Source organism: Ursus americanus, chromosome 27 (assembly GCF_024610735.1).
Source record: "Ursus americanus isolate L20-20 chromosome 27, mUrsAme1.1.p, whole genome shotgun sequence".
NCBI classification, from domain to species: domain Eukaryota; kingdom Metazoa; phylum Chordata; class Mammalia; order Carnivora; family Ursidae; genus Ursus; species Ursus americanus.
Window position 1 is genome coordinate 23,823,378 of NC_142153.1, and position 23,631 is coordinate 23,847,008.

Below are 23,631 nucleotides of genomic sequence, written 5' to 3' on the forward strand. Positions count from 1 at the left end.
TACACACTGAGTTAGATCACCCATTTCATACATTTTACGCCACTTAGTAAGTGGGTCCTCTAAACAGCAGCAATAGCTTAGGAATTTCTGGGTCATAAAAATATCACTACCATATTGCAGCCCAAAGGGGGCATGATTCAATTCTTGTATGCTTTTTTTTTCTTTTTCCTTTTCTTTTTTTTTTTTTAATATCAGTTTGAAATTTTGTTGCCCTCCTCTGAGGAGAAGGTCATTCTCTGCACTTTGTGATGGTTTCCACTGGCTCTCTGTTCTGTTCGAGAAGCCACCTCCCTTTAAAGGGAATAAATTGTGTTTATGGATCTTTCGTGAAAAGAAAAGCCTAGAAACAACTAAACCTTCGTCTGTTTGGGCTCTGCAGTGTATGCTGATTGGGTTTCTGTTTTCTCGGATGTGGAGAATTAATGTCTCAAAGGTTAAGTGTGAGGAGGAAATGAGGTAATGGGTGTTAAAGTGCTTTGAAAAGTATTAGGCCCAAAACAGAGCCCCAGATTTGAGTATGTGGAGAAAGTCTTGAGGTTGGGTTTTCTCTTCAAAAAGGAAATGCTTCAGAATTCCTAGTAACGGTCATCAACTTGTTTGTAATGGAAACCCCAAGGGCTCTTGTCCATGTCCGCACAGACTTCTCCAGGCAAATAATTCTCCTTTTGAGAAGCCTCAGCAAATGTTCTGAAGAAAACGATGGGGGCATCTTCTTTTGAAACACTCTGTCGGTTCCCAGTTGTCAGCAGAGTAGTGGGGGATACCTGTTTTACTGATGATGTGATATTCATCCCATTAGCCACACTAGCCTCTTCCACATAGTCTCTCAGCCCATGGAATTTGAGGGCCAGTAAATCATGAAGCTGTGGTGTGGTTTGAAAGTTTGTGATTTGTCAAGTTCTCTCTAGACTGACTTCTTGTAGACTTCCATCTTTTGACCTGTTGAAATATTTTGAGAAGTTGATTTTAAATACATACAATAATATGGTTACAGAAACTCAGGTGAAAAGTTTTACTTCATAAATTATTATTTAACATTAATTTTAACATTTTTACCTTAAACAAAACTTTTTAAAGTTTCTTTTAAATAAAATAATTCTTGGGGCGCCTGGGTGGCTCAGTCGGTTAAGCGTTTGCCTTCTTCTCAGGTCATGATCCCAGGGTCCTGGGATCAAGCCCTGCTCAGCGGGGAGTCTGCTTCTCCCTCTCCCTCTGCCCCTCTCCCCGCTCATGCTCTCTCTCTCTCACTCAAATAAATAAAATCTTTTAAATAAATAAGTAAAATAATTCTTACATGGTTTTTCTTTCCTGCCACCCTCCCACACACATGAATGTTACAGCTGCTCCCATGTACACATTAGTGTTCTGCTTTAAAAAATTATTAATTTTCTTACACGGATAATATTTGCTGATCTCATAGCAGAGTCTACTTAGGGCAGAAGACGTAGACTTGATTTTTTTTTCTTTTTTTTTTTTAAGGTTTATTTATTTTAGAGAGAGAGAGTGCATGAGCAGGAGGGGCAGAGGGAGAGGGACGGAGAATCTCAAGCAGACTTGGCGCTGAACACAGAGCCCAGTGTGGGGCTCGATCTCATGACCCTGAGAGCACAACCTGAGCCAAAACCAAGAGTCTGGTGCTTAACCAGCTATGCCACTGAGGCATCCCCAACTTAATGTTTTCTTGAGAATTAAGATAATATTATCTTAAAGATTTTTTTTTTAATTTGAGAGAGAGCGAGCGAGCACACAAGCCGGGGGGAGGGGTGATGGGAGAGGGAGAAGCAGACTCCCCACTGAGCAGGAGCCCAAAGTCGGGCTCAATCCCAGGACCCCGTGATTATGACCTGAGCTGATGGCAGACGCGTAACTGGCTGAGCCACCCAGGTGCCTCTATGATAATATTATCTTACTACAAAGTTTAGTAGTGACCAAAAGTTACAGTTATGAAACTGCCATGTTGTTGGGATTTGGATTGCTCACCAACATTCTTGCACTTACACTTGTAAGGGATTTTTGTATCTGTTTCCTTCGAGAGATTGGCTTTTGTCCCAGTCTTGTTAGTTTTGCTGTATAATCCAACCCCAATGATAAGGCCAAGATCATGAGAGGGTCACGTTCAATATTAATACTGGGGAAGTGGTTTGCTTGCCTTGAAGTATATACAGATAATAATACAAACTGTGACCTACTATTAGAACACCTCTTCTGAAGTGATCTTTGTCTCTGAGCCCCTGGCTGGCTCAGTCAGAAGAGTATGCAGCTCTTGATCTTGGGCTCATGAGTTCAAGCCCCACGTTGGGTGTATAGATCACTGAGATGATCTTGTCTCTCTAGCTTCTGAAAAATGTTCCATTTCACTGTTTTCCTTTGGAGTTAACAACTGACTCCTATCAACACACCAAAGAATGATGTAAATAAAGTGATAATCATATAATGATAAGTACATATCCCAGCTATCATCTTCAGTCTGCACTTTGTTGTAAAACAGCCTTTGAATGCCTAACCTATGTCAAGCAGCCTGCCACATAGTGGATTCCAACTTTCTTACTATTTCTGTTCTATTAAAAGGGAGTAAATTTTTAAAGCAATTGCACTAATTCCAAGAAAGTATCTTTTAAGAATTGGGAACAATTTTTATTTGTCAGGTCTTACTTGGAAAATTGTTCCTTTTTCTTTTCTCACATGTCTGGTACTTGTCCCTGTTTTCATTTTGAATCCGAGGCCCAAATACCCGCCCGCTTTGCTTTTATCAGCGTGCTTGCAGCTTCCTGCAGCAAAACTCAGGAGCCTTTGATGGCCCACCTTGGACTCCCTCCCCCTTCAGAGCAGGGTACAAGTTGCCCAGCAGATAAGACTGACACATTCCTGTGGAGCTGGGCCCTGTGGGGGCCCAAGGGGGTTGGAGCAACCACGCCTTCTGGACAGATGGTGTGTGATACCCGTGCCCACTCATTTGGGGAATCATACTTAGAGTGTAAGCTGCCAGTAAGATTAATTTTGGAAAAGAATGCAGGATATACTGTTTTTGAATGTCAGAACCGCCATCTTTTACTCTTGTGGCCTTGGGCAAGATTCATCACCTCTCCAAACCCCCATGTCCTCATTTTTAAAAGGAAGGAAAACAGTAATATCTGTGCCATGGGGTTGTTGTGAAGACCAAGATGAAATAACACCTATGTGGTGGGGGGCTCGGTGCCTGACCCGGAGCGAGCCCCCTTTCATCTAGCTCTAGATGTTTCGTGTCAGTGTGGTCCCTCCAAGTAGCTGAGGTCTCACCAGTGGGCATTCTTTGGAGGTCCTGGGAATAATTGAATCTTACAGAAACCCTGAGGAATAACTTCTAGGCTTCAAAACTGAACTGCCATTAGCTTAGTGCTACCAACATAAAAAAGATAATGTTGACCTTTATAAAACTAGCCTCCAGGGTCTTTTGAGTTTGATTCAAATCTAGAATTTGTGAAATGAGCCCCTCCCCCACTGCCAGAGGCTTCCATGCCTAGTAAACCTGGTTATAAACACCACTTAACCATTAAAGCCCAAATGAAGTCAAGTGGGTATTTGATTACAGGTTTGATTAATGAAACCCAGACGGAAGACTAACTGTAACCATTTCGGATTCTTTAAATCTTGAAAACATTTGAGAACTCAAACACCGCGGGGGTCTAAGTTATTTAAGTAATGTGTGCGCCTTTAGGGAGGGACCTTATATCCACTCATTTCAGAGTCTGAGCTTTTTCTTAGTTAACTTGTTTTCTTTCCCTCCCCATCAACAGAAAATTTTTCTGAACACAGGCAACATAGGCGTTCTGAGTTATCTTTGTTTATTCTATAAACAGGCTACCACGTAATCTATGAAATCAAAGGCAGTCTTATCAGTAGGCAAAAATACTTTCTATCCTTGTGCATCGAGTTGTTAGACAAGTTGCAAGAACAGAATCCCAAAGATAGAGGCTAGAAGCAATCTCCTGGTCAGTTTGAATTTATGTGAATTAAATGCTCATATCCTATGAAAAAGGAACAGTTGCAATTGTAGGAAAAACGGGGTAGCAGAGGGTGGAAGACAGCAGATATGCTGAAGGTTTATTTGAGGAATACCAAGTGTGGGTCATCTGGAAGCTGTTAGAGAGGGCTGTCCGTTCACACTTCTACAATACCATGTATTCCTGTGTATGGAAAGGCCTTCTCTTTTCAGCTATTTCATTATTTCCTGATGAGGACTTTCATTTTGGGGTTTTTGGTTTTTCGTTTTTTGGGTTTTTATTTTTTGTTTCTTTTCTTTTTCTTTTCTTTTTTTTTTTTTACTATTTCATTTTCAACAAACCTAAATTATTTCCCTAATCATAAATTAACATTACTCCTTGGCAGGTAAAAAAGTATCCAAAGTAAAACTATGACTCTTGTTCCAAAGAAGAATCTGATTCAAGTGCTGATTCTTGAACTCTGTTTTAACCCTGGAAGCTGCCATATAAAATTTTTTTCAGTAATCATTTGCACTCTTGCTGTGACTGTCCCAAACATGATCCTGTCCCATACAGGAAGTTGTAAAAAGAATTGGGTGTTAAAGAGGCTCTAATTTCCTTTCCATATAAGAACTCCCTAAATTTTTGAACAGTCTCTAAGATTATTATTTCTAAAAATTGGCTTATTTTTCTGTTTGAATTTTGATTTGAGATAGAACATACCATTTATTTTTATTTACCAAGAACACTGTTTGGCTCCTTGTTGCTGTTCCTGTTTCTATGAAAGGAGACGTCACTGGCTCTTATTTCTTGGCACCATGTGGGTCTACCTAATGGATCAACCTAGGGACTTAGAAGAATAAATTTCCTCATAGAGACTTGCTTGTTCTGTGAAGAGTAAGAAGCACCTGATAATACCATAGCACTGTGGTACCTTTTACTATAAAATAGTAGTGCTCAATCTAGAAGAAGAAGGTCAAGAAATATTAAGGTATTTTTAAACTATTCACTTGGTAAAGAAATTTCTAACGCTTCTAAATTATAGAGTAATTTTTTATAGAATAAAGAAACTCATTAAACATGTCACCTGTTTGGAAAAAAATATTCACCCATCAGTGGTTTCCTTTCTTTGCTAATATGATTTCTTTGCCCTGTAGGCGCCTAAATACTTTAAACAAATGTGCAGTGATGAAGCTGGAAATAAGTCCTCATCGGAAGAGAGTGAGTATATAGAATGTATGATAGGATGGGAGGAAAGGGGGCAGACCAAAACCTGGAATATGTGTTTTGTAAGGGGTTTTGTCTCTCAAACTCTTATTACTTCCTTGTTCCAAAAATCTACACTTTTAATGTTATAATCCAGTCAAGTTTACCAAAGATCAAGTAGCCTTATGTAACTGAAACCAGCAGTTCCAGCTAGCCAATAAATTGAGGTTTTTCCCATTGGTTGTTTTTTTTTAATTGAGATAAAATTGACACATAATACTAGTTTCAGGTGTACAACATAGTGATTCAATATTATGTGTATTACAGTGTGATCACCACAATAAGTCTCGTTAACATCCATCACCACACAGTTACAACATTTTTTTTGTTGAGATGAGAATTTTTAAGATCTACTTTCTTAGCCATTTTCAAATATACAATATAGCATTATTGACTCTAGTCACCGTGCTATGCATCACATCCCCAAAACTTATTTATTTTATAACAGGAAGTTTGTACCTTTTGACCCCTGCCTCTGGCAACCACCAATCTGTTCTCTGTATCTATGAGGGTTTTTTTCCAACTGTTCTTGATTGGAACAAATCATCTATTATTTTGCCTTGTTAACTCAGTGTCTACTACAGATTAAAGGAATGAGTCTTAGGAAATCCCAGTGAATCCTCCATTATTCCCTTCAGAAATCACAGCTAAAGTTCTTTGGGAACACTCTCTCTTCCCACATGTAACAGTAACCATGTGTCAGAGCTGCAGGGATAGAAGAAAAGGCTGGCTTGTGAGGTACTGAAGAATTATGAGAGACTGGAGGGAGGAAAAGAGTTGGGGGAGATGGAGGGAAGGGCGGAAAATCCCACACATTCTAGTCAAATGGTGGTACATAACTTGTGTGTATGAAATGTGAGGCCCTTTTATGAGATCTTAGGAGAAGAGGTGGGTGTAGTCCTGGGAGTGAGTGTCACAAATTAGAGTAAACAGGAATAAGTTTGGTCAAAGAACATATTTCTGAGTGTTCAGAGTACAGATTTTAATTATCCTAGAGTCCCTGACTTGCAACAAGCTGCCTTTTTGGGGGAGTTAAACCTTTTAAACAAATGGACTGGAACCTTAGCACCCACTGAGCTGTGGAGAGGAGTCTACAAGTCAGCGTTTCATGCTCTCCACTCCTTGTCCTGTGACACATGGGCCATGGGATATTTTCCACACCAGTGGGAAAGACATGCATCATACTGAATGGTGCCTTCTGAGGTCCCGCCTAAAAGGCTCAGACGCGGTAGTTTGTGACGCAGCATTAACCCTGAGTCCTGCCTGTAAATCAAGCATAGTCAGCGAAGATGTTACTTCACGTTTTTGAACGTTCCATGCTGTCAGGACTGGGTATTTGTGAAGCCTTGTGAAATTGCCTGGAGCATGTCTGAGGTTGAAACTTCATAGGACGCATGTGGCATTAGCTCCCCACCCCGTGTCTGGTGGGGGAGGGGACGGAAAAGACCAGGTAGGAAGCTGACAAGTAACAGACTGAAGAGATGTGGGGGCTCACCTTGCTTGGTGTCTCCACTGGTCTGTTAGGAGATCTTGTACCCTTTTAGGGTGGCTACACATTTCAGTGACCATTCTTCTTAGTGTTTGAAAACTACCTTTTTTAATTGCAAAAGAGAATATAAACACATGCTATCAACAGACAGCAAAACTGGAGGCAGACCAGAGGGAGTCCTGCCCGTTGCTGACTCCAGTTCAAAATATTTTGCATGCCTGGAATTTTCACAGATCTCAAGAGGTTTCCTCTGTGAGCAATTAAAGAACAGCCTATAGATCCAACAGTTTCTACAAAATAATTCTTACTTAGCCTGAGACACTTGGTCAGGCTTTTTCAAAACTATTAAAGTCCTGAGGTACATCTTTGTAATGTGAAAAAATAATAATAAAATAATCACCACCATCATCAAATCAAATAATAATACATAATAAAATAAAGACATAAAGGGGGAATTGACACCAGTGGCATATCATGAGCGGCATCCTGGGCCCCCGCGCGCACCCTGCTCCCTGCTGTCTGCCGGTCCCAGTGATGAGTGCCTCCATTCTGTCCTTGCAGAGTGAGGATTCGGACGAGGACGAGCCCTGTGCAATAAGCGGCAAATGGACTTTCCAGAGGGACAGCAAGAGGTGGTCCCGGCTGGAAGAGTTTGATGTCTTTTCTTCAAAGCAGGACCCAGCCCCCGGGGCCCCCGACGACGCCCACCTGAAGAATGCGGCGAGCCACGAAAGTATGCTGACGGACCTCAGCGAGCGCCAGGAGGTGGCCTCCGTCCTCAGCCTCAGCAGCACGGGCAGCGTCCCCGTGCACATGCCCCACGCCGGGGACGCGGCGACACCGCGCACGAACTCGGTCATCAGCGTCTGCTCCTCCGGCAACTTCGTGGGCAACGATGACTCCTTCTGCAGCCTGCCCTCGCCCAAGGAACTGTCCAGCTTCAGCTTCAGCATGAAGGGCCACGAGAAGAACGCCAAGTCCAAGACGCGCAGCCTGCTGAAACGCATGGAGAGCTTGAAGCTCAAGGGCTCGCACCACAGCAAGCACAAGGCGCCTTCCAAGCTGGGGCTGATCATCAGCGGGCCCATCCTGCAGGAGGGGATGGACGAGGAGAAGCTGAAGCAGCTGAACTGCGTGGAGATCTCCGCGCTCAACGGCAACCACATCAACGTGCCGGCCGTGCGGAAGCGGAGCGTCTCCAACTCCACGCAGACCAGCAGCAGCAGCAGCCAGTCGGAGACCAGCAGCGCCGTGAGCACGCCCAGCCCGGTCACCAGGACCCGGAGCCTCAGCGCCTGCAACAAGCGGGTGGGCATGTACTTGGAGGGCTTCGATCCGTTCAATCAGTCCACGTTCAACAACGTTATGGAACAGAACTTTAAGAACCGCGAGACCTACCCGGAGGACACAGTGTTCTACATCCCGGAAGATCATAAGCCTGGCACTTTCCCCAAGGCCCTCTCCAATGGCAGTTTCTCTCCCTCGGGGAGTAATAGCTCCGTGAACTGGAGGACTGGAAGCTTCCACGGCCCCGGCCACATCAGCCTGAGGAGGGAAAACAGCAGCGACAGTCCCAAGGAGCTTAAGAGACGCAATTCCTCCAGCTCCATGAGCAGCCGCCTAAGTATCTATGACAACGTGCCGGGCTCCATCCTCTATTCCAGTTCAGGGGACCTGGCCGACCTGGAGAACGAGGACATCTTCCCCGAGCTGGATGACATCCTCTACCATGTGAAGGGGATGCAGAGGATAGTCAACCAGTGGTCGGAGAAGTTTTCGGATGAGGGAGACTCTGACTCAGCCCTGGACTCGGTCTCTCCGTGCCCGTCCTCTCCCAAACAGATACACCTGGATGTGGACAACGACCGAGCCACACCCAGTGACCTAGACAGTACGGGCAACTCACTGAATGAACCCGAAGAGCCCTCGGACATCCCGGAAAGGAGGGATTCTGGGGTTGGGGCCTCCCTGACCAGGTCCAATAGGTGAGAGCCTTGCTTTCCTCTGGAGATGGGGGAGGGAGGCCCAGGAAGGGGCTGCTTCTGCTCTTGTGTGGGGGAAATGGGCTTAGGTATGGCATTCGTAGCCCTGGGGGTTCCCAAGAAAAGTGACAGACCAGGAGATTCTAACATCCAAAACGCACGGGTATTGTTTAGCGGGCATAGAGTTTCCGTTTGGGAAGAGGAAGTAAGTCTTGAGGGTGGTTGGTGGTGATGGTTGTACAACAGTGTGAAGGTATTCAAGGCCTCTGAGCTGTACACTTAGCAGTGGTTAAGATGGTTCTTTATGTCATGTGTACTTTACCACAGCGGGGAAGGGAAAAGAATGGGATGGGAGTTGGGTCTTCTCCGTTCCTAAGAGTCCAGTGAGCAGCCACTGCTGGTGTTGTGTCTACCTGTTAAAAAGTGCTCGTACTCACACCCTCCCCCGGTCTTCTCCACAGGCACAGGCTGAGATGGCACAGTTTCCAGAGCTCCCATCGGCCGAGCTTAAACTCCGTATCACTGCAGATTAACTGCCAGTCAGTGGCCCAGATGAACTTGCTGCAGAAATACTCGCTCCTAAAGTTAACCGCCCTGCTGGAGAAATACACACCTTCTAATAAGCATGGTTTTAGCTGGTAAGGGTTCACTGTGCTCAGTAAACTAATTGGAAATGTTTTTGGTCAGCTCCTTGAAGCTGTCCCAACACCGAGTATTGTGGCCTTTAGAGGTAACTGTCATCCTAATTAATCTGCCTTCTTGAGGCCATATTTGATACTGCTCAAGCCAGTCTCACTTTGGGGAATTAGTGGTGGGATTGGTTGAGGGAGTTGCAGCTCTCGGATTGACAAACCGCCGGTTGTTGGCGTGAGAATGCACTGCTGCTCCATCACGCAGTATCGGTGCCTCCTGCCCAGTGTTAGGCATAGCCCACCAGGGGCGCCTGGGTGGCTCTGTCAGGTAAGCATCCGACTCTTGATTTTGGCTCAGGTCATGATCTCAGGGTCGTGAGATCCAGCCCCTCATCCGGCTTCGCAATCAGCAGGGAGTCTGCTTGAGGATTCTCTCCCTCTCCCTCTCTCTCTGCCCCTCCCCCTGCTCACACTGTCTCTCTCTCTCTCTAAAATAAATAAATCTTAAGAAAAAAAAGGAACAGCCCACCATAGGTAAATATATGTATAGTATCAGATCATACTTATGGAAGGAAGCAAGGGAAAATTTTGTTCAGATCATAGGATGTTGAGACCAACCTTGAAATGTTTGGTGTACAGCATCTGGCCTTATAATACTCCTTGTGTATGTTTTTAGAAATTGTTTTTGATGTAAATATTGAAGCATCACTCAAAAATCTACCTGTGCTAAAAAATTTAGGTTATGTTTTTTCCAATAAAGACTCTTAAACAGTGAGTAATAAATATAAGGAATTCACTACTCTAAGATATTATACACTAAAATATACACAAAGGTAAAATTCATCAGATGAACTGTTCGTAATTACTTTCAAAAATACAACCCTTGGTGTCTGCAACATGAGACGGAGACCATTAGGCTGGATGGGTCATGGATGAGACCTAATGTGTGCATACCGTAACTTCTCTGCTGTCAGTGCAAAGAAGAGACCTGCTTCCAGATTGGCATGCAAGTGCATTTCACAGCGTCCGCTGGGTATCTGTAAGTCTTTCCATTCTTCTGAGTGTTCAGCATCCCAGTTGCCCAACCTCTGCTTTTTATAAAAATGGAGAAGCAGCCCATTTCCCTTAGTAGCAACCAGCGGTGCCCGGGAGAGTGGGCAAAGCAGCATAAGTGTTCTTTCTCTCTCCAGCTCCTCCTCTCCTCAGGACTCGTAGTGAGTTTAACTTCAGCATCAAAGCACCTCCCGTTCAAAGGCTGTTATTATGTGAGCCTTGCTAAATACAGAAGTTGTTTGTTCTGAATGACAGAAATAAGTATTGACCGGTTTATCCCCGCATGCTTCAGATTCTCTGTGGAGATCGTAATGTGTTCTTTGCACATTCCGCCGGTGGGCTTTTCTCCCCCGACAAAGCGAGTATTATACACACTTATAGCCATGATACCATATACTTAACTGTATGGAAATACAAATTTGGCTCTGCACTTTAGTTTTACCTTTCGTAGGGCTATAAACAGTAACGTGTCGTGGCCGTCGGGAAGCCCTCAGAGGTCAAAGCAGCCTGTCTTCTGCAGTGTTCCACTGTGCTTAGAGGCCTGTTTTCCCTACTGGCTATTTAAAAGTACATATTTTACATTCTCGTTTCTGAGTTGCCCACCCCCTTCCCACCAAACCCTCAAGAATCTGAAAGTCCGTAATACTTCTTGAGTTCTGGTCAGTTTCTCCAGTGAGTCTAAACCAAATGTAAAAGCCTTGCATTGTGGGATCCATGGAATAGGGAGAAATTCTGCACAAAGTTCTTTTCCTGTTTGGCCTTGCCCTTTCTTGTCCCATTTAGAGAGGTCACTTGTAGAGCTGAAATTTCTGCTTGACAGCATTAAATGCATGACATCGGTTTCCTGCTGTTCTGTATACTGCTGGGGCTAGACCTGGTTTTAGGACTCCAGGGAGCCTAGCGTAGGCTCACAAAACCTTCATTGTTCTTTTCCATCTTCCTTTAGAAACCTAAAGATGTTATACTCTCCAGGGTCATCAGCAGGAGAATTTATTTTGACTTCGGGTCATTAGCTTGGCCCCCACTGTTGAGCTCTGGAGTTGGTTCTCATTATGTTGGACCAACACCGTGTATTTGCTATTTTCTCATTTAGCGTTACATGATCCTTTTATACCTTAAATGCTTTGAAAGTCATCAAACACTTAGAAATGATTCTTGTCCATTTACAGAACAAACAGGAACATGTTTTTCAGATTCTGTTGTGAAGCACCTCATAGGGTCTTGAATGTTGTTTTCTGTTTCTGTTCCTTCCCATGCTGCCATTTTGTAAGGAAGCCCATCAGCTCCCTTAAGGATATAGACCCAGTTCTCAGAAATAATAGTGGAAGGAGAATCCCCAACAGAGAAAATGTTCTGGGTCTCGTAGCCCCCAACTCTTGGAAGATCCAGAATAACACTATCCCACGGAACTATGACTGTGGAAATGTTCTGTATTTGCTTGTGTGGTAGATACTGGCCACAAGATGGCTCGTGACTGCTTGAACCGTGGCTAATACAACTGAGGAACTAAATTTGTCATTTTATTTAAATAGCCACCTTAATAGCACAGATGCGAAGCCCACAGGGTTTACCTGCAAAGATGGATAAGAGTATACAAATAAACATCTCTCCCCACTCTCACTACTGTTCTTTAAATAGGGCTGTGCCCAAGTTCATGAAAAGGATCAAGGTTCCAGACTACAAGGACCGGAATGTGTTCGGGGTCCCTCTGACGGTCAATGTGCAGCGCACAGGACAGCCCCTGCCCCAGAGCATCCAGCAGGCCATGCGCTACCTTCGCAACCATTGTTTGGATCAGGTGAGGCCCACTGCGCACAGGTCCCACGGAGTCGTGGGGCCTCGGACTCATGCTTCCGTTCATAATTCTGTAGTGGAAATGTTGCTCCTATCCTGACGTGTAATGTTTTTCTTCCAACAGGTCGGGCTTTTTAGAAAATCCGGTGTCAAATCGCGGATTCAGGCTCTGCGCCAGATGAATGAAAGTGCTATAGATTGTGTCAGCTACGAGGGGCAGTCTGCTTATGATGTGGCGGACATGCTGAAGCAGTATTTTCGAGACCTTCCTGAGCCACTGATGACGAACAAACTCTCAGAAACCTTTCTACAGATCTATCAGTGTAAGTGTCCTCTGATCTCCACATTGTTGGCCTTGGGGAAAAGCGGCACCAGCAGAAACCTGTGGCTTCCTTTCACACCGTTCTTTTGGACCCACACGATGACCTCTTGGAAATATGTGTCATCGATTTCTTCCTTTTCTCCTTGTTTGTGGAACAGGTTTCTGTATACCCGTTGCATAATGCAAAAATAGATTTCCCTTATTCTCTAATTACTGGAGCAGTTACACACTCTTACATTCTTTTGGGGGGTTTGGAGCAGAGGGAGAGAGAAAGAGAGAAACTTAGGGAGACTCTACGCCAAGTGCAGAGCCCGATGTCAGGCTCGATCTCATGACCCTGAGATCATGACCTAAGCCGAAATCAGGAGATGGGTGCTTAACCGACTGAGCCACCCAGGTGCTCCTCACATTCTTCCATTATGATCCAGGAGCTCATGCTTTCATTTGTTTCTAGAACAGTGTTATCTAAGATGCTTAGAAGAGCAGGTACCAAGATACTTCTGTTGATTCGCAGCTATCTAGCAGGGCCTGTTGTGTTTAAAACTTCACAGGTGTCTGTGTGTTTTATCTTGCTGTAAAATGAATAAATAATCTTTTTCTGTTACACATCTCAGCTTCTGCCAGAAATACTTGGGACAACAATACCCATGCCCTTCTCACTTTTAAGTAAAGCTTAAAGCAAACAGTTGTCTAAATTAATGATCAAGGTCAGGATTACAGCATTTACAGCCCCGTGTTTTTCTTGGCTCAGTGTGGTGTTACAGCAATGTAATATAAAAGCAGCTTCTCTCTTCGTGCTCAAATTGTCTTTAAACCAGCGCGTTGGACTTCATTTTATGAGAAATGGAGCTGGTCTGGATTATTTCATTATTTGTTTCATCCTTTCAGATTTTATAAAAACACAGGTCACATTTTCCTCACCAAGGTATTTGTTATGTATTGTAACCATGGAGCTGTTTTAATCAGTTTGTCCTATGGAGCTGCACTTGAGTGACTTGATTTTTCCACCACATGCCTCCTGAAAGACAGATTGGCGTAGTAAAGGAGGCCTGAAGGTTGGGCCCAGCATTTTCTACATGTATGTTATTTTACTGACTTGTTTCTCAAGCATATATTTTTATAATCGTCTCTCCGTATGCTTTCCAAAACTTAAAGAAATTACTAGTAAAAATAGCTGTTGTTTCAAGTGAGTATTTTAGCAGCTTCCTTTCCACATTTTACAAATGAGCAGATCAGTTATAATTATGGAAAGTCCCCAGACATACTGAACATTTTGTGTAAAGGCTGAGAATGTTTTTGTCCCTTCGTACATATCTTAGATACGATTTTTCACTGAGACCAAATCAAAGTATAAATGTGTGTAATGTTTTTGGTAATCGAGAATGGTAAACTAAGGATTTCTAAAAAAATACTTAGAAAAACTAATTCTGTAAACCAAAAGAACAGGCATCATATCTGGAGTTGAACTCCGAGGTGAATTAAGGAGGATATTGGCATTGTGGGTGTTGAAAATTTTTTGACTCCTCCACAGGCAGGAAATACTTGAGGGTAGTGACGCTGGTGGTGGTCCCTAATTTCTTCCATATTAACCTCAAGTACACTCTCTGCAAGTGCTTGTTCAGAACTGAGCTGAGGTCGTTGGGGCTGATATTTGCTTTGGGACGTGTTCTTGCAACGTGCGTGGAAAAGCACTGAGTTGACAGGGAAATGCTGGTGTTGTACAGGTGTGCCCAAGGACCAGCGCCTCCAGGCCATCAAGGCCGCCATTATGCTCCTGCCTGATGAGAACCGGGAGGTCCTACAGACCCTTCTTTATTTCTTGAGCGATGTCACAGCAGCTGTAAAAGAAAACCAGATGACTCCCACCAACCTGGCTGTGTGCCTAGCGCCTTCCCTTTTCCACCTGAACACCCTGAAGAGAGAGAATTCTTCTCCAAGGTACGGGTCCAGCGAGATGTGCACACACATGCTCTGTTCTTCAGACCGGGACAGCCTACCTTTCCTTCTCCGTTGTCCCCGTGTGTTTCTTGGACTCACACCTGAGTCAAGCAAAAAGGAGTTTGCCTCCCTGCTTCACAACCCCCGTACTTCCCTCCTTTCTTCTCAGCCCCGGGGCTGTGACTTTCTAGACAGTCTGGCGGCAAGCAGGTTATGAGAGAGAGGTTTGGATACGCGCCTTGCCGTGGCCAGTGTTTGCCCTAATCCTCGTGACCTTGCCGTCACGCTTTCTGCCGGCAAAACATCATGCGGATTTTTGTTTGTTTGTTTCATCCTTTCAGATTTTATAAAAACACAGGTCACATTTTCCTCACCAAGGTATTTGTTATGTATTGTAACCGTGTAACTGACCTCCCAAACTGGATGGGAATAAGGTCCTTGCTGCCCTGGCTTCTTCAGGGTCAAGAAAGACAAGCCCCCAGCCTGTGCTGGACGTTGTTAAGGTAATTAGCTGGGTCTAAAAGAACTAAGGATAACATTGAGCCTCAAAGCCAGGACCGGGCCTAAGCCAATTGTGTGCAAAGTTTCTCCCTGGGTGTATATGAGCTGGGAGTGGCTGAAGACGAAGTCAGAGGATCTGGAAAGTATCAAAGGCTGATATTTGCTCAGCACAACCACAGGACTACACCCTTGACATTCATTCTCTTATTTAATCCTTGTAACAATCATAGGAGGTGAAGATCCTGGCTGGGAAGTGAGGCGGCAGGGAGGGTCAGTTTAATAAGTAACTTCCCACAGCTGACAGGGAAATGGCAGAGGCCATTGGAGCTTCTTACTGCCGTGAATATTTCACGTAAGGGCCTCACAGCAGAGCAGGGAAGAAAGGAGGCACTAACTGGGCTTAACCTCTTACGTTGAACCCATCCGCTGATCCTTGTCCTCAGCTCTAAAGATACTCGAGAGACACTCCTTTGCTACAGGCCTGAGGCCTAGTTGTGCTAGTGGAAGTTAGCGTTGCTGTTGAAAGCCATACGATACTTAAAGTATCTTTTTATCTAGTTCTCACGTGAACTGAGGCATTCCATCTTCAATAGGATAGGGAACTAGAGAGGAGCAGAAGACAGAGATCAGATAAGATTAAGACAGAACCTCTAGGAAACAATAGATGGGCCCCTCACCTTCAGGAAGGGGACTTTATTTATTTAAACTAAAAGAATAGTGACACTATTTACTGCATCGTACAGTGCCTCCTCTCCACGCACCCCTTGAAGCTGCCTTTCTGTCTCCCCCCCAACATACATAGACCTTCCCCGCTGCCCTATTTAAGTAGGAACCTGTTTAACATGACGGCCTTAAACAGCCCAGATCTCACTGAAAACAGTCCCTTTCATGTTTTTTGTGCTTTGCTGATAAAACTGAGGAATTTTAGTGACCAAAGTAAAGCTCTCTTGAGCCTCCTAGTAGCACATAGGCTCCAGTAAAATGTTTTTTTTTTCCCTCTCCTTTGGGTTTCCTAGAATAACACATTAATTAAAAATGCATAAATATTTGAATCTTCCCCCTCCCTTATTTCTTCTGCCTAGGGTAATGCAAAGAAAACAAAGTTTGGGCAAACCAGATCAGAAAGATTTGAATGAAAACCTCGCCGCCACTCAGGGTCTGGCCCATATGATTGCTGAGTGCAAAAAGCTTTTCCAGGTAAGGAGTTGGGGAGCCTTGCGATTGGTTGAGGATGACGTAAATCGTTAGGACAAAATCTAGGCCCCATCAGTTCATACCTTACCAAAAGATCTTTCCATAGTTGGAGATTATATACATAGCTCAAGAATGTCTGTTTCTTTCCTTTTCTAAGAACATCTTACTTATTTTATAATGTATAAGCTCATTAGAGTTAATGCATTAGCACTGAAACTTGCCTATCTCCACACCCTTGACTTAAGAAGCGAAAGCAACCAATGATCCGAAATAAATTCTGTGTCTGAGAAGCCTGTCCTCCTCCATGTAAGCCCGTATTTGTCATTTACCCTCCTACTGTGACTTTCCAAAGCAGAAGAACACCTTACATGAGAGTAGGCTTTTTAGATACGTTTATGAAGGTGATGTGTTTGTATCCTCAGGATACAACCTGGGAGGTTGGCAGGCCCACTCCTCAGTGTGCTGGAAACAGCAGCTGGAGTGCCCGCTGCCCTGAGAACCCAGTGTGTTGTCCCTGCACCGCCCCTTCCACTGATGGGCATCGGTCACGAGTACAGGCACACTCACCTCCTTTTGGTCTCTCACATCCCCCACAGGTTCCTGAGGAAATGAGTCGATGTCGGAATTCCTACACGGAACAGGAGCTGAAGCCCCTCACTCTAGAAGCACTGGGACGCCTGCGTCATGACGAGTCGGCTGACTACCAGCACTTCCTCCAGGACTGTGTGGATAGCCTGTTTAAAGAGGTCAAGGAGAAGTTTAAAGGCTGGGTCAGCTACTCCACGTCTGAGCAGGCCGAGCTATCCTACAAGAAGGTAAGTCTTGGCCCTGTCGTCAGCCAGTCGAGTTCTAGCAGTCAGGATTCAGATTCATCAGAGGCAAGACCCTGTGGCCAGCTCACCTCTCTGTGGGCATCTGTCACCCATTCCTTCCTTGTAGACCTGGCCAGCCAGGTGATTCAGTTCTCCAGGGAAGAGTGGAAGCCAGGTCAGCAAGGAATCACAGTATCTCACGCTTGTTGGAGGAGCCATCTACTGAAATCCGTTGGTTCCACAGAATCACAGTACCATTCCCTGGGCTAGATGTATTGGGCTTTAGGGCATTCTGTGACATGCTTAGGTTTTTCCATCCCCTTGCACGCTCCTCTATTCTCAGCCACTCTTTTCTTGGCCCTTTAATGAGTGGGGATTATTTGGGGGGAGAAATTAAGTTGTTAGGACTAAAAGCCCCTTGAGGGCAGGGACATCTTCTATGGCTTAGCATGATAGGCCCATGATAGTATTTCTTGACCCTGTCTCTACCACTTGGAAAAGAAATAAACAGAGCATCTGGATGGACATGCAGGCATTAGGGTGCAGATAAATGACCTCATTTTATTGCACTGACCCTAATAGGAGTCCCAGGAAAATGAATGTTAACAATTTGGACCAGAAAATTGGTCCAAGGTCAGGTTTTCTGGCCCGCTCTTGAATATACTTGGGAATACCAGCATATAGATAATAATTAGCCTCTAAACACATGACTGTAAATACAGCTGGCAATTTGCCTTCGAAATGTAGGTATGTGTGAATTGTCTTAGCACTGAAAAATACATCCTCTTTTCAGGTGAGCGAAGGACCTCCTCTGAGGCTTTGGCGGTCAACCATCGAAGTCCCTGCTCTGCCTGAGGAAATCTTGAAGCGCCTACTTAAAGAGCAGCACCTGTGGGACGTAGACCTGTTGGACTGCAAAGTGATTGAAATCCTGGACAGCCAAACTGAAATTTACCAGTATGTCCAAAACAGTATGGCGCCCCACCCTGCTCGGGACTACGTTGTTTTGAGGTGAGAGCTTCCAAACGGATGACTGTAGCAAGGATGCGCCTGGTGTCACTGAATGTGATAAGATGGTAAAATTATGTAAAATAGAAGGTATGCCTCTGAAATAGTGTTGAATCCTTCCAGATATGGAAAACATATCTGTATGTATTCTTATAGTGTGTTCATCCCTAAAAATAGTCTGAACACTTTTGGAATCGAGGCACATTCAGGGCGCCTGGGTGGCTCAGTTGGTTACGCATCCAGCTCTTGATTCTGGCTCAGGTCATGATCTCCAGGTCATGAGATTGAGCCCCACATCAGGCTCTGCTCAGTGCAGTCTGCTTGTCCCTCTCTCTGCTCCTCTTCCCACTCATGCTCTCTCACTGTCTCTCAAACAAAAAAGTCTTTTTAAAAATTTTTAAAAACACAATAAAGGAATAGAGGCACATTCTATTGAATATGCTCATTGGTAGCAGATTCTTGCCTCTTCTAGGATGGATTTTCTTGCTAGAAATAGCTAGTGAATGCATAAGCCAGGAAATCACATTTAAGTCCCAAGTGAGCTATGATTAAAGCTGAATTATATGTAATTCATAAATTCTCTGGAGACATTATCGAACGAGGAATTCCAAAAATCTTTGAGGAAACAGCACATCATTCGTCCGGAGCTTTCCAACAGAGCAGTGCTCGTTTGGTTATGCATGTGCTAATACATTTGTGAAATGTAAAAATGGTTTTCAGTCACACTTCATATTGGGTCTCTTTCAACTGACGTGTGAGTATATACGCACTGTAGCGGCTCTGTGTGCAGTTACTCATTCGAGAGCCCTTGGGCAATAGTAGTTCAGGGGATGCCATCAATCCAGGACTGGGTCACACAGCATAGGAACTGCCCCTGCCCCTCAGCTGTCTCTTCTGATAGCGGGGCCCATTTTCAACTTGGCTTCTAGGAGATTCCATCTTTTTCCCTCTGATTTTGTCTCTACAGAACATGGAGGACTAATTTACCGAAGGGGGCATGTGCCCTTTTACTCACATCCGTGGATCATGACCGGGCACCTGTGGTGGGGGTGAGAGTCAATGTGCTCCTCTCCAGGTATTTGATCGAACCCTGCGGGGCAGGGAAATCCAAACTCACGTACATGTGCAGAGCCGACCTAAGGTACGTTCTGATTCTGATTTTTTGTGACATGGTGAGGGTCATGAGGAAGATGAGACTTTTTGTCTGATACAGAGAATGGCTTAAATGAACCCTTCATTGTATCTTGTCTACTCCCTAAAGAGCAGTTTTTATAAAGTAACACCTTCCTGTTTCTTGGTCCTTGGGGGCCTGCTTCCGAATTTCGATCCCTTAGAGAAAGTGCTAATACGCTGCTTCTGTCATGCATGTAAAGCCGTAGGAAATGAGAGTCTGAACTAGCACGCCGGTGATTCTCATTTTGTATTCAAAGGTGTTTGAAAAGGTGAATATATATGAATATATATAATGTTTTAGTAATTAATCAGGCCTATACCCTGTGCCATTGATGACTCTGTGTTCATATCAGAAAACTCTTGCAATTCAGCAGTACAGCCAAAACATGCACCTCTCAAAACTTTCCAGAGTGGTTAAATTCTCATTCGCAGTCTTTACCTCTCGGTACTCTGTCAACCATCTGTGTGGTCTGTTTTTGTTCTATACACTAAAGCTTCCCTGAATGATGTCACTCAGTATCTGTACTCAATATATGGTTGCTTGAGAAACTCTGGTTCCAAAAGTGTAATGGCTGAGCCAGGAGGTTACCTTGGAATACTAGGAGTAATCTTTGCTTGTGCAGCTTCTGGACCAAGACGTGGAAATGTACTCGGAACTCCATCTGGCCTCTTTCAGTGCTTTCCAAAGTGAAGAACCCTTCTGCTTTTCCTTTCCGTTGCAGGGGCCACATGCCAGAGTGGTACACAAAATCCTTTGGACATTTGTGTGCCGCCGAAGTCGTGAAGATCCGAGACTCTTTCAGCAATCAGAACACTGAAACCAAAGACACCAAATCTAGGTGATTACTGAAGCCGAGCGGCTGTGTGCACCGTCCGGACGGTTGTTTCTGGAAAGCCCTTTGCCGGTCCTTGGAAGAATGGGTTCTGAGTCTAGTCCTGAAACTGAGAAAACTATACGTTGGAGTGTGGGGATCAACTGTAGCGATTTTAAGACATTTTTAAAGCTGCTTCCTGTTTGTTGAGGGTCTAGATTATAGACCTTGACTGGAATATATAAGACTGTGCAAAAGAAAAAAAAAAGTATTCTTATTCAAATTGCTTCTGAGAAGCAAAACTATAAATACGTAACGGAAAATAATGAAGATACTTCGTTGTCTTGTGATACTGGTGTATGTGTACCTATGTCATTTTATTTGCAGCGTGTGGCGGGACTGGTGTATCCACTGGAATAGTCGGTACTCTTGGACCTGTTTCTCACGGAGATGAGCAAAGAAGGGTTTGCACAGGGGAGTGTGTGGATGTGTGTTTGTTGCTGGCTGAATGGCAGAGACGTGTACGTCGGATGCAGTGTCTGGCACACTGGGACGCCTCCAAGAAGGATTCTGATGCGTCAGGTTCAGTTTGACCTGGGATATCTGACTGCCCGTGGACCCATCCAGAAACGGGACCCAACACCCTTGTTCATTCATTTTTTTTTTCCCGAGGTATTAAGCACATTCCTTTTTTACCAACCTCCTCTTTCCTTAAAAGTAATCGTAGTCGCTTGATTCCAGGGTCCCTTCCAAACACAGTTGGCTTTAGACCTGATTGCAAATAGTGATAGAGTTTTTAACCAGTAGAGATTAGTTCAGGGAAGAAACTACCCCCTACCCCTCGCCCTTACTAGCTCCATAGCAGAGTTTTATTTGGGGTTTTTGTGTTTGTTTTATAAGTCAAGATGTAACGACTGAACACCCTAACATCTACTCCTGAATCAAGCCTCGGAACTTTTTACCTGTTGGAATGCTTTGCATTTTCATGTTTATACCCGAAACTCTTGAAGACACACTGAAAACATAGGAAACTATGTATGTCCCAAGGAAATCCTTGTAAATTTAACCCACGGTATTAAAATTTAACAACAGGTGTTGATTGTTGTTATTCACAGCATTTCTGAAAGCTACACATACTTAATTGTTGGACTTGTCATTTTCGGCAAATAGTTTTTCTGGTTTTACAAACTTTTTTGTTTGTGGGTTTTTTTGCTTTGTTTTCCCTATAAATCTTTTTCTTTCCTTTATGATGATGCCCTTGGACTATATTTGAGTGGTAAAGGAAAATAGTTATCACGGGGGAAAAACCCAGAAAACACCAGCACAGTTCTTTGGAAGGGTGGGTGGTCTTTGTCCAGGTTTTACTTTAACCGTAATGATTGACTCATGAGACAGTATTAGTGAATTTATTTTGTATGGAACAAAGTGAATAATGTATGAATGAGAGTTGTAAGAAGGATTTTTATTTTGTTATAATTTAGTTACCATTGTCAGTGTTATTTCAAAGGTTCTTTGAAGAATTGCAGCAGTGGGGGGGGAGATTAGAGTTTTAAAATTTGAGTATTTTGGATATCAGTGTTCCTCATGAAGATATACTTGTATATTCAATTTTAATAGCTTTCAGATTTGTAAGATTGTATGTTGTATATACCATTCTATTAAGATAAACATGTACACATGTCCACTGTGCTTTCAAACATAGATAAAGCATGATAAAAATTATTATTTAAAATATACTTGTATTTATACCTCAGATACTCTTTTGGGTTTTGTACCTCAAGGCTTTTTTTTTTTCCTAATGTAAATACACTTTACGTGAATACAATCTAAGTGAAAAAAAAATAAGAGGTTTATAACTTGCTCTCTATCTGTACAGAATATAATCCGTAAGTGCACTATTAAATGTTTAAAGTAAGGGAAAGGTCTGGCCTGCTTTCCTGTGTCCTGCATCTCACTCCTACCCTTAAAACCACAGATTGCAAAAGCATATCATTCTAGCATCAACTACAATGAAAATCAGATTTGCTGAAGGAAACATCGGACTGCAAATCATTTCAAGGCCAAACTGCCACTGAGCCACTTGCTAACAAACAGGAAACCCTGGTGAAGGTTCAGGAAGCGTGGAGGTTCTCTCCTAACAAAGGTCGTTAGGAAACGATGCGGAGAAGGTTACAAGAACAAGGAGCCAGCGAGAGAAAGATGCTTATAAGCAAAGCCAAGGTCACCATTTAAGTCCACAAAAGGCCTCTTTCCCACTGTCCGGCTTTCCTGTGGAAAGGATTCCTTACATGTTTGACAACAGGAGAATTCAAAGGATGTGAATGTTCCAGGAACTCTAAGTCACCTCGAGTGCTATTGCCACGACTTACTAATTGTGGCACATCGCCCAGATTGTAAGCTCTTTGAGGGCAGGGCTCTTCTACACATCTTTATAACCCCCTACAGCGGCTTTCAGTGTTTTGTACTTGTAGGCACCTAATAAATTTATTATTTGCTAAACAGAACTCATTGAATCAGCTCCATTATTTGAGGAGGGGGAGAACCTAGGACACCGTGTGCCGGAAGCCCTCACTGGGGTGCAGCCCTGCCCGTTTCAAGATTGCAGAGAGTTGACGTGGTTAAACCTAATGGAATTTTAAAGTTTAAACTGGCGAAGACACATGGATGCTGTGTATAGAGGTTGTCGACCCTGATTGTAAATTAAGAGTTCTTTTTGATGGAGTTTTAATCATAATCTTGTTTCTCAGAGACTGATACCACTTTAGAAGAGGTTTTATTTTGACAAACAGTCTGGGCATAGTAGAGGGGAAAAAAACCAAACCTCACAATAATTTTTAAAAGACACACAGAGACCAAAGGCTGTTTCTTTTTCTCTTCCTCCAGACCTGGTTTCTTCAGAGCTAAATAAAATAAAGCACGGGGCGCCTGGGTGGCTCAGTCAGTGAAGCGTCTGCTCTTGGCTCAGGTCATGATCCCAGGCTCCTGGGATCGAGTCCCGCATCAGACTCCTTGCTCAGTGAGGAGCCTGCTTCTCCCTCTGACACTCCCCCTGCTGTGTGCTCTCGCTCGCTCTCTCTGTCAAATAAATAAAATATTCTTCTCAAAAAATCTCAAAACATCCATCTTAAGCCTGAAATACCTACGACTTTAGTTGTTTGACAGGCTGCAGAAGGTTACCAGGAGGGAGGAGACGTCCTTACAGACACCACTGAAGATGCGGTTGGCTTTGTTAGGCTACCCATGTACTTTGTCCACTCCTTGAGTCCGTTATTCAATGCCTACTGTTTACCTCACGCTGTGCTCAGTACTGAAGACACAGCAGTGAGCAAAACGTCTTCGTCCTCACAGAGCTACACTCTGCTCATAGACACTAACAGAAATGATACACCGTGTACTATGTCCTGACTCTGGGGACAGGCTCCTGTGCACTCATGGTGGGTGGCTTAAGACCTTAATTGATCAAAACTCAAGGTAGTTATACTCAAAGCATCTTGCTCACCAATTTATAGATAGAATAACTTGGAAAATTCTAAGAAAATCAGATCGTTCTTTAAGAGATTTTTTTTTTCAGAGCTGATGAAGGCAAGTGAGATTTTTGAAAAGTAAAGTCTAAAGAAAAATTAAGATGATCCAAATCAGTGCTTTCTAACATCACTAGTTAGGGGTATGTGTGTGTCTGTGTTTGTGTGTGTGTAC

At 43.8% G+C, this 23,631-nt stretch overlaps 1 protein-coding gene across 7 annotated transcripts in view; it reads left to right on the top strand.

Annotated features, from left to right (window-relative positions):
* The window catches only part of DLC1 (DLC1 Rho GTPase activating protein), a 401,280-nt gene extending 378,841 nt beyond the window's left edge, over positions 1-22,439 (top strand). For all 7 annotated transcript variants that reach the window (XM_045810850.2, XM_045810849.2, XM_087856461.1 and 4 more), the window contains 11 exons: positions 5,117-5,180; positions 7,276-8,699; positions 9,158-9,334; positions 12,020-12,179; positions 12,300-12,498; positions 14,222-14,435; positions 16,019-16,133; positions 16,727-16,945; positions 17,736-17,953; positions 18,918-19,091; positions 19,846-22,439. In XM_045810850.2, coding sequence (XP_045666806.2) covers positions 5,117-5,180; positions 7,276-8,699; positions 9,158-9,334; positions 12,020-12,179; positions 12,300-12,498; positions 14,222-14,435; positions 16,019-16,133; positions 16,727-16,945; positions 17,736-17,953; positions 18,918-19,091; positions 19,846-19,966 — 3,085 coding nt within the window. In that variant the 3' untranslated portion in view covers positions 19,967-22,439. The remainder of the gene's footprint in view (positions 1-5,116; positions 5,181-7,275; positions 8,700-9,157; positions 9,335-12,019; positions 12,180-12,299; positions 12,499-14,221; positions 14,436-16,018; positions 16,134-16,726; positions 16,946-17,735; positions 17,954-18,917; positions 19,092-19,845) is intronic.
* Positions 22,440-23,631: the final 1,192 nt, after the last annotated feature.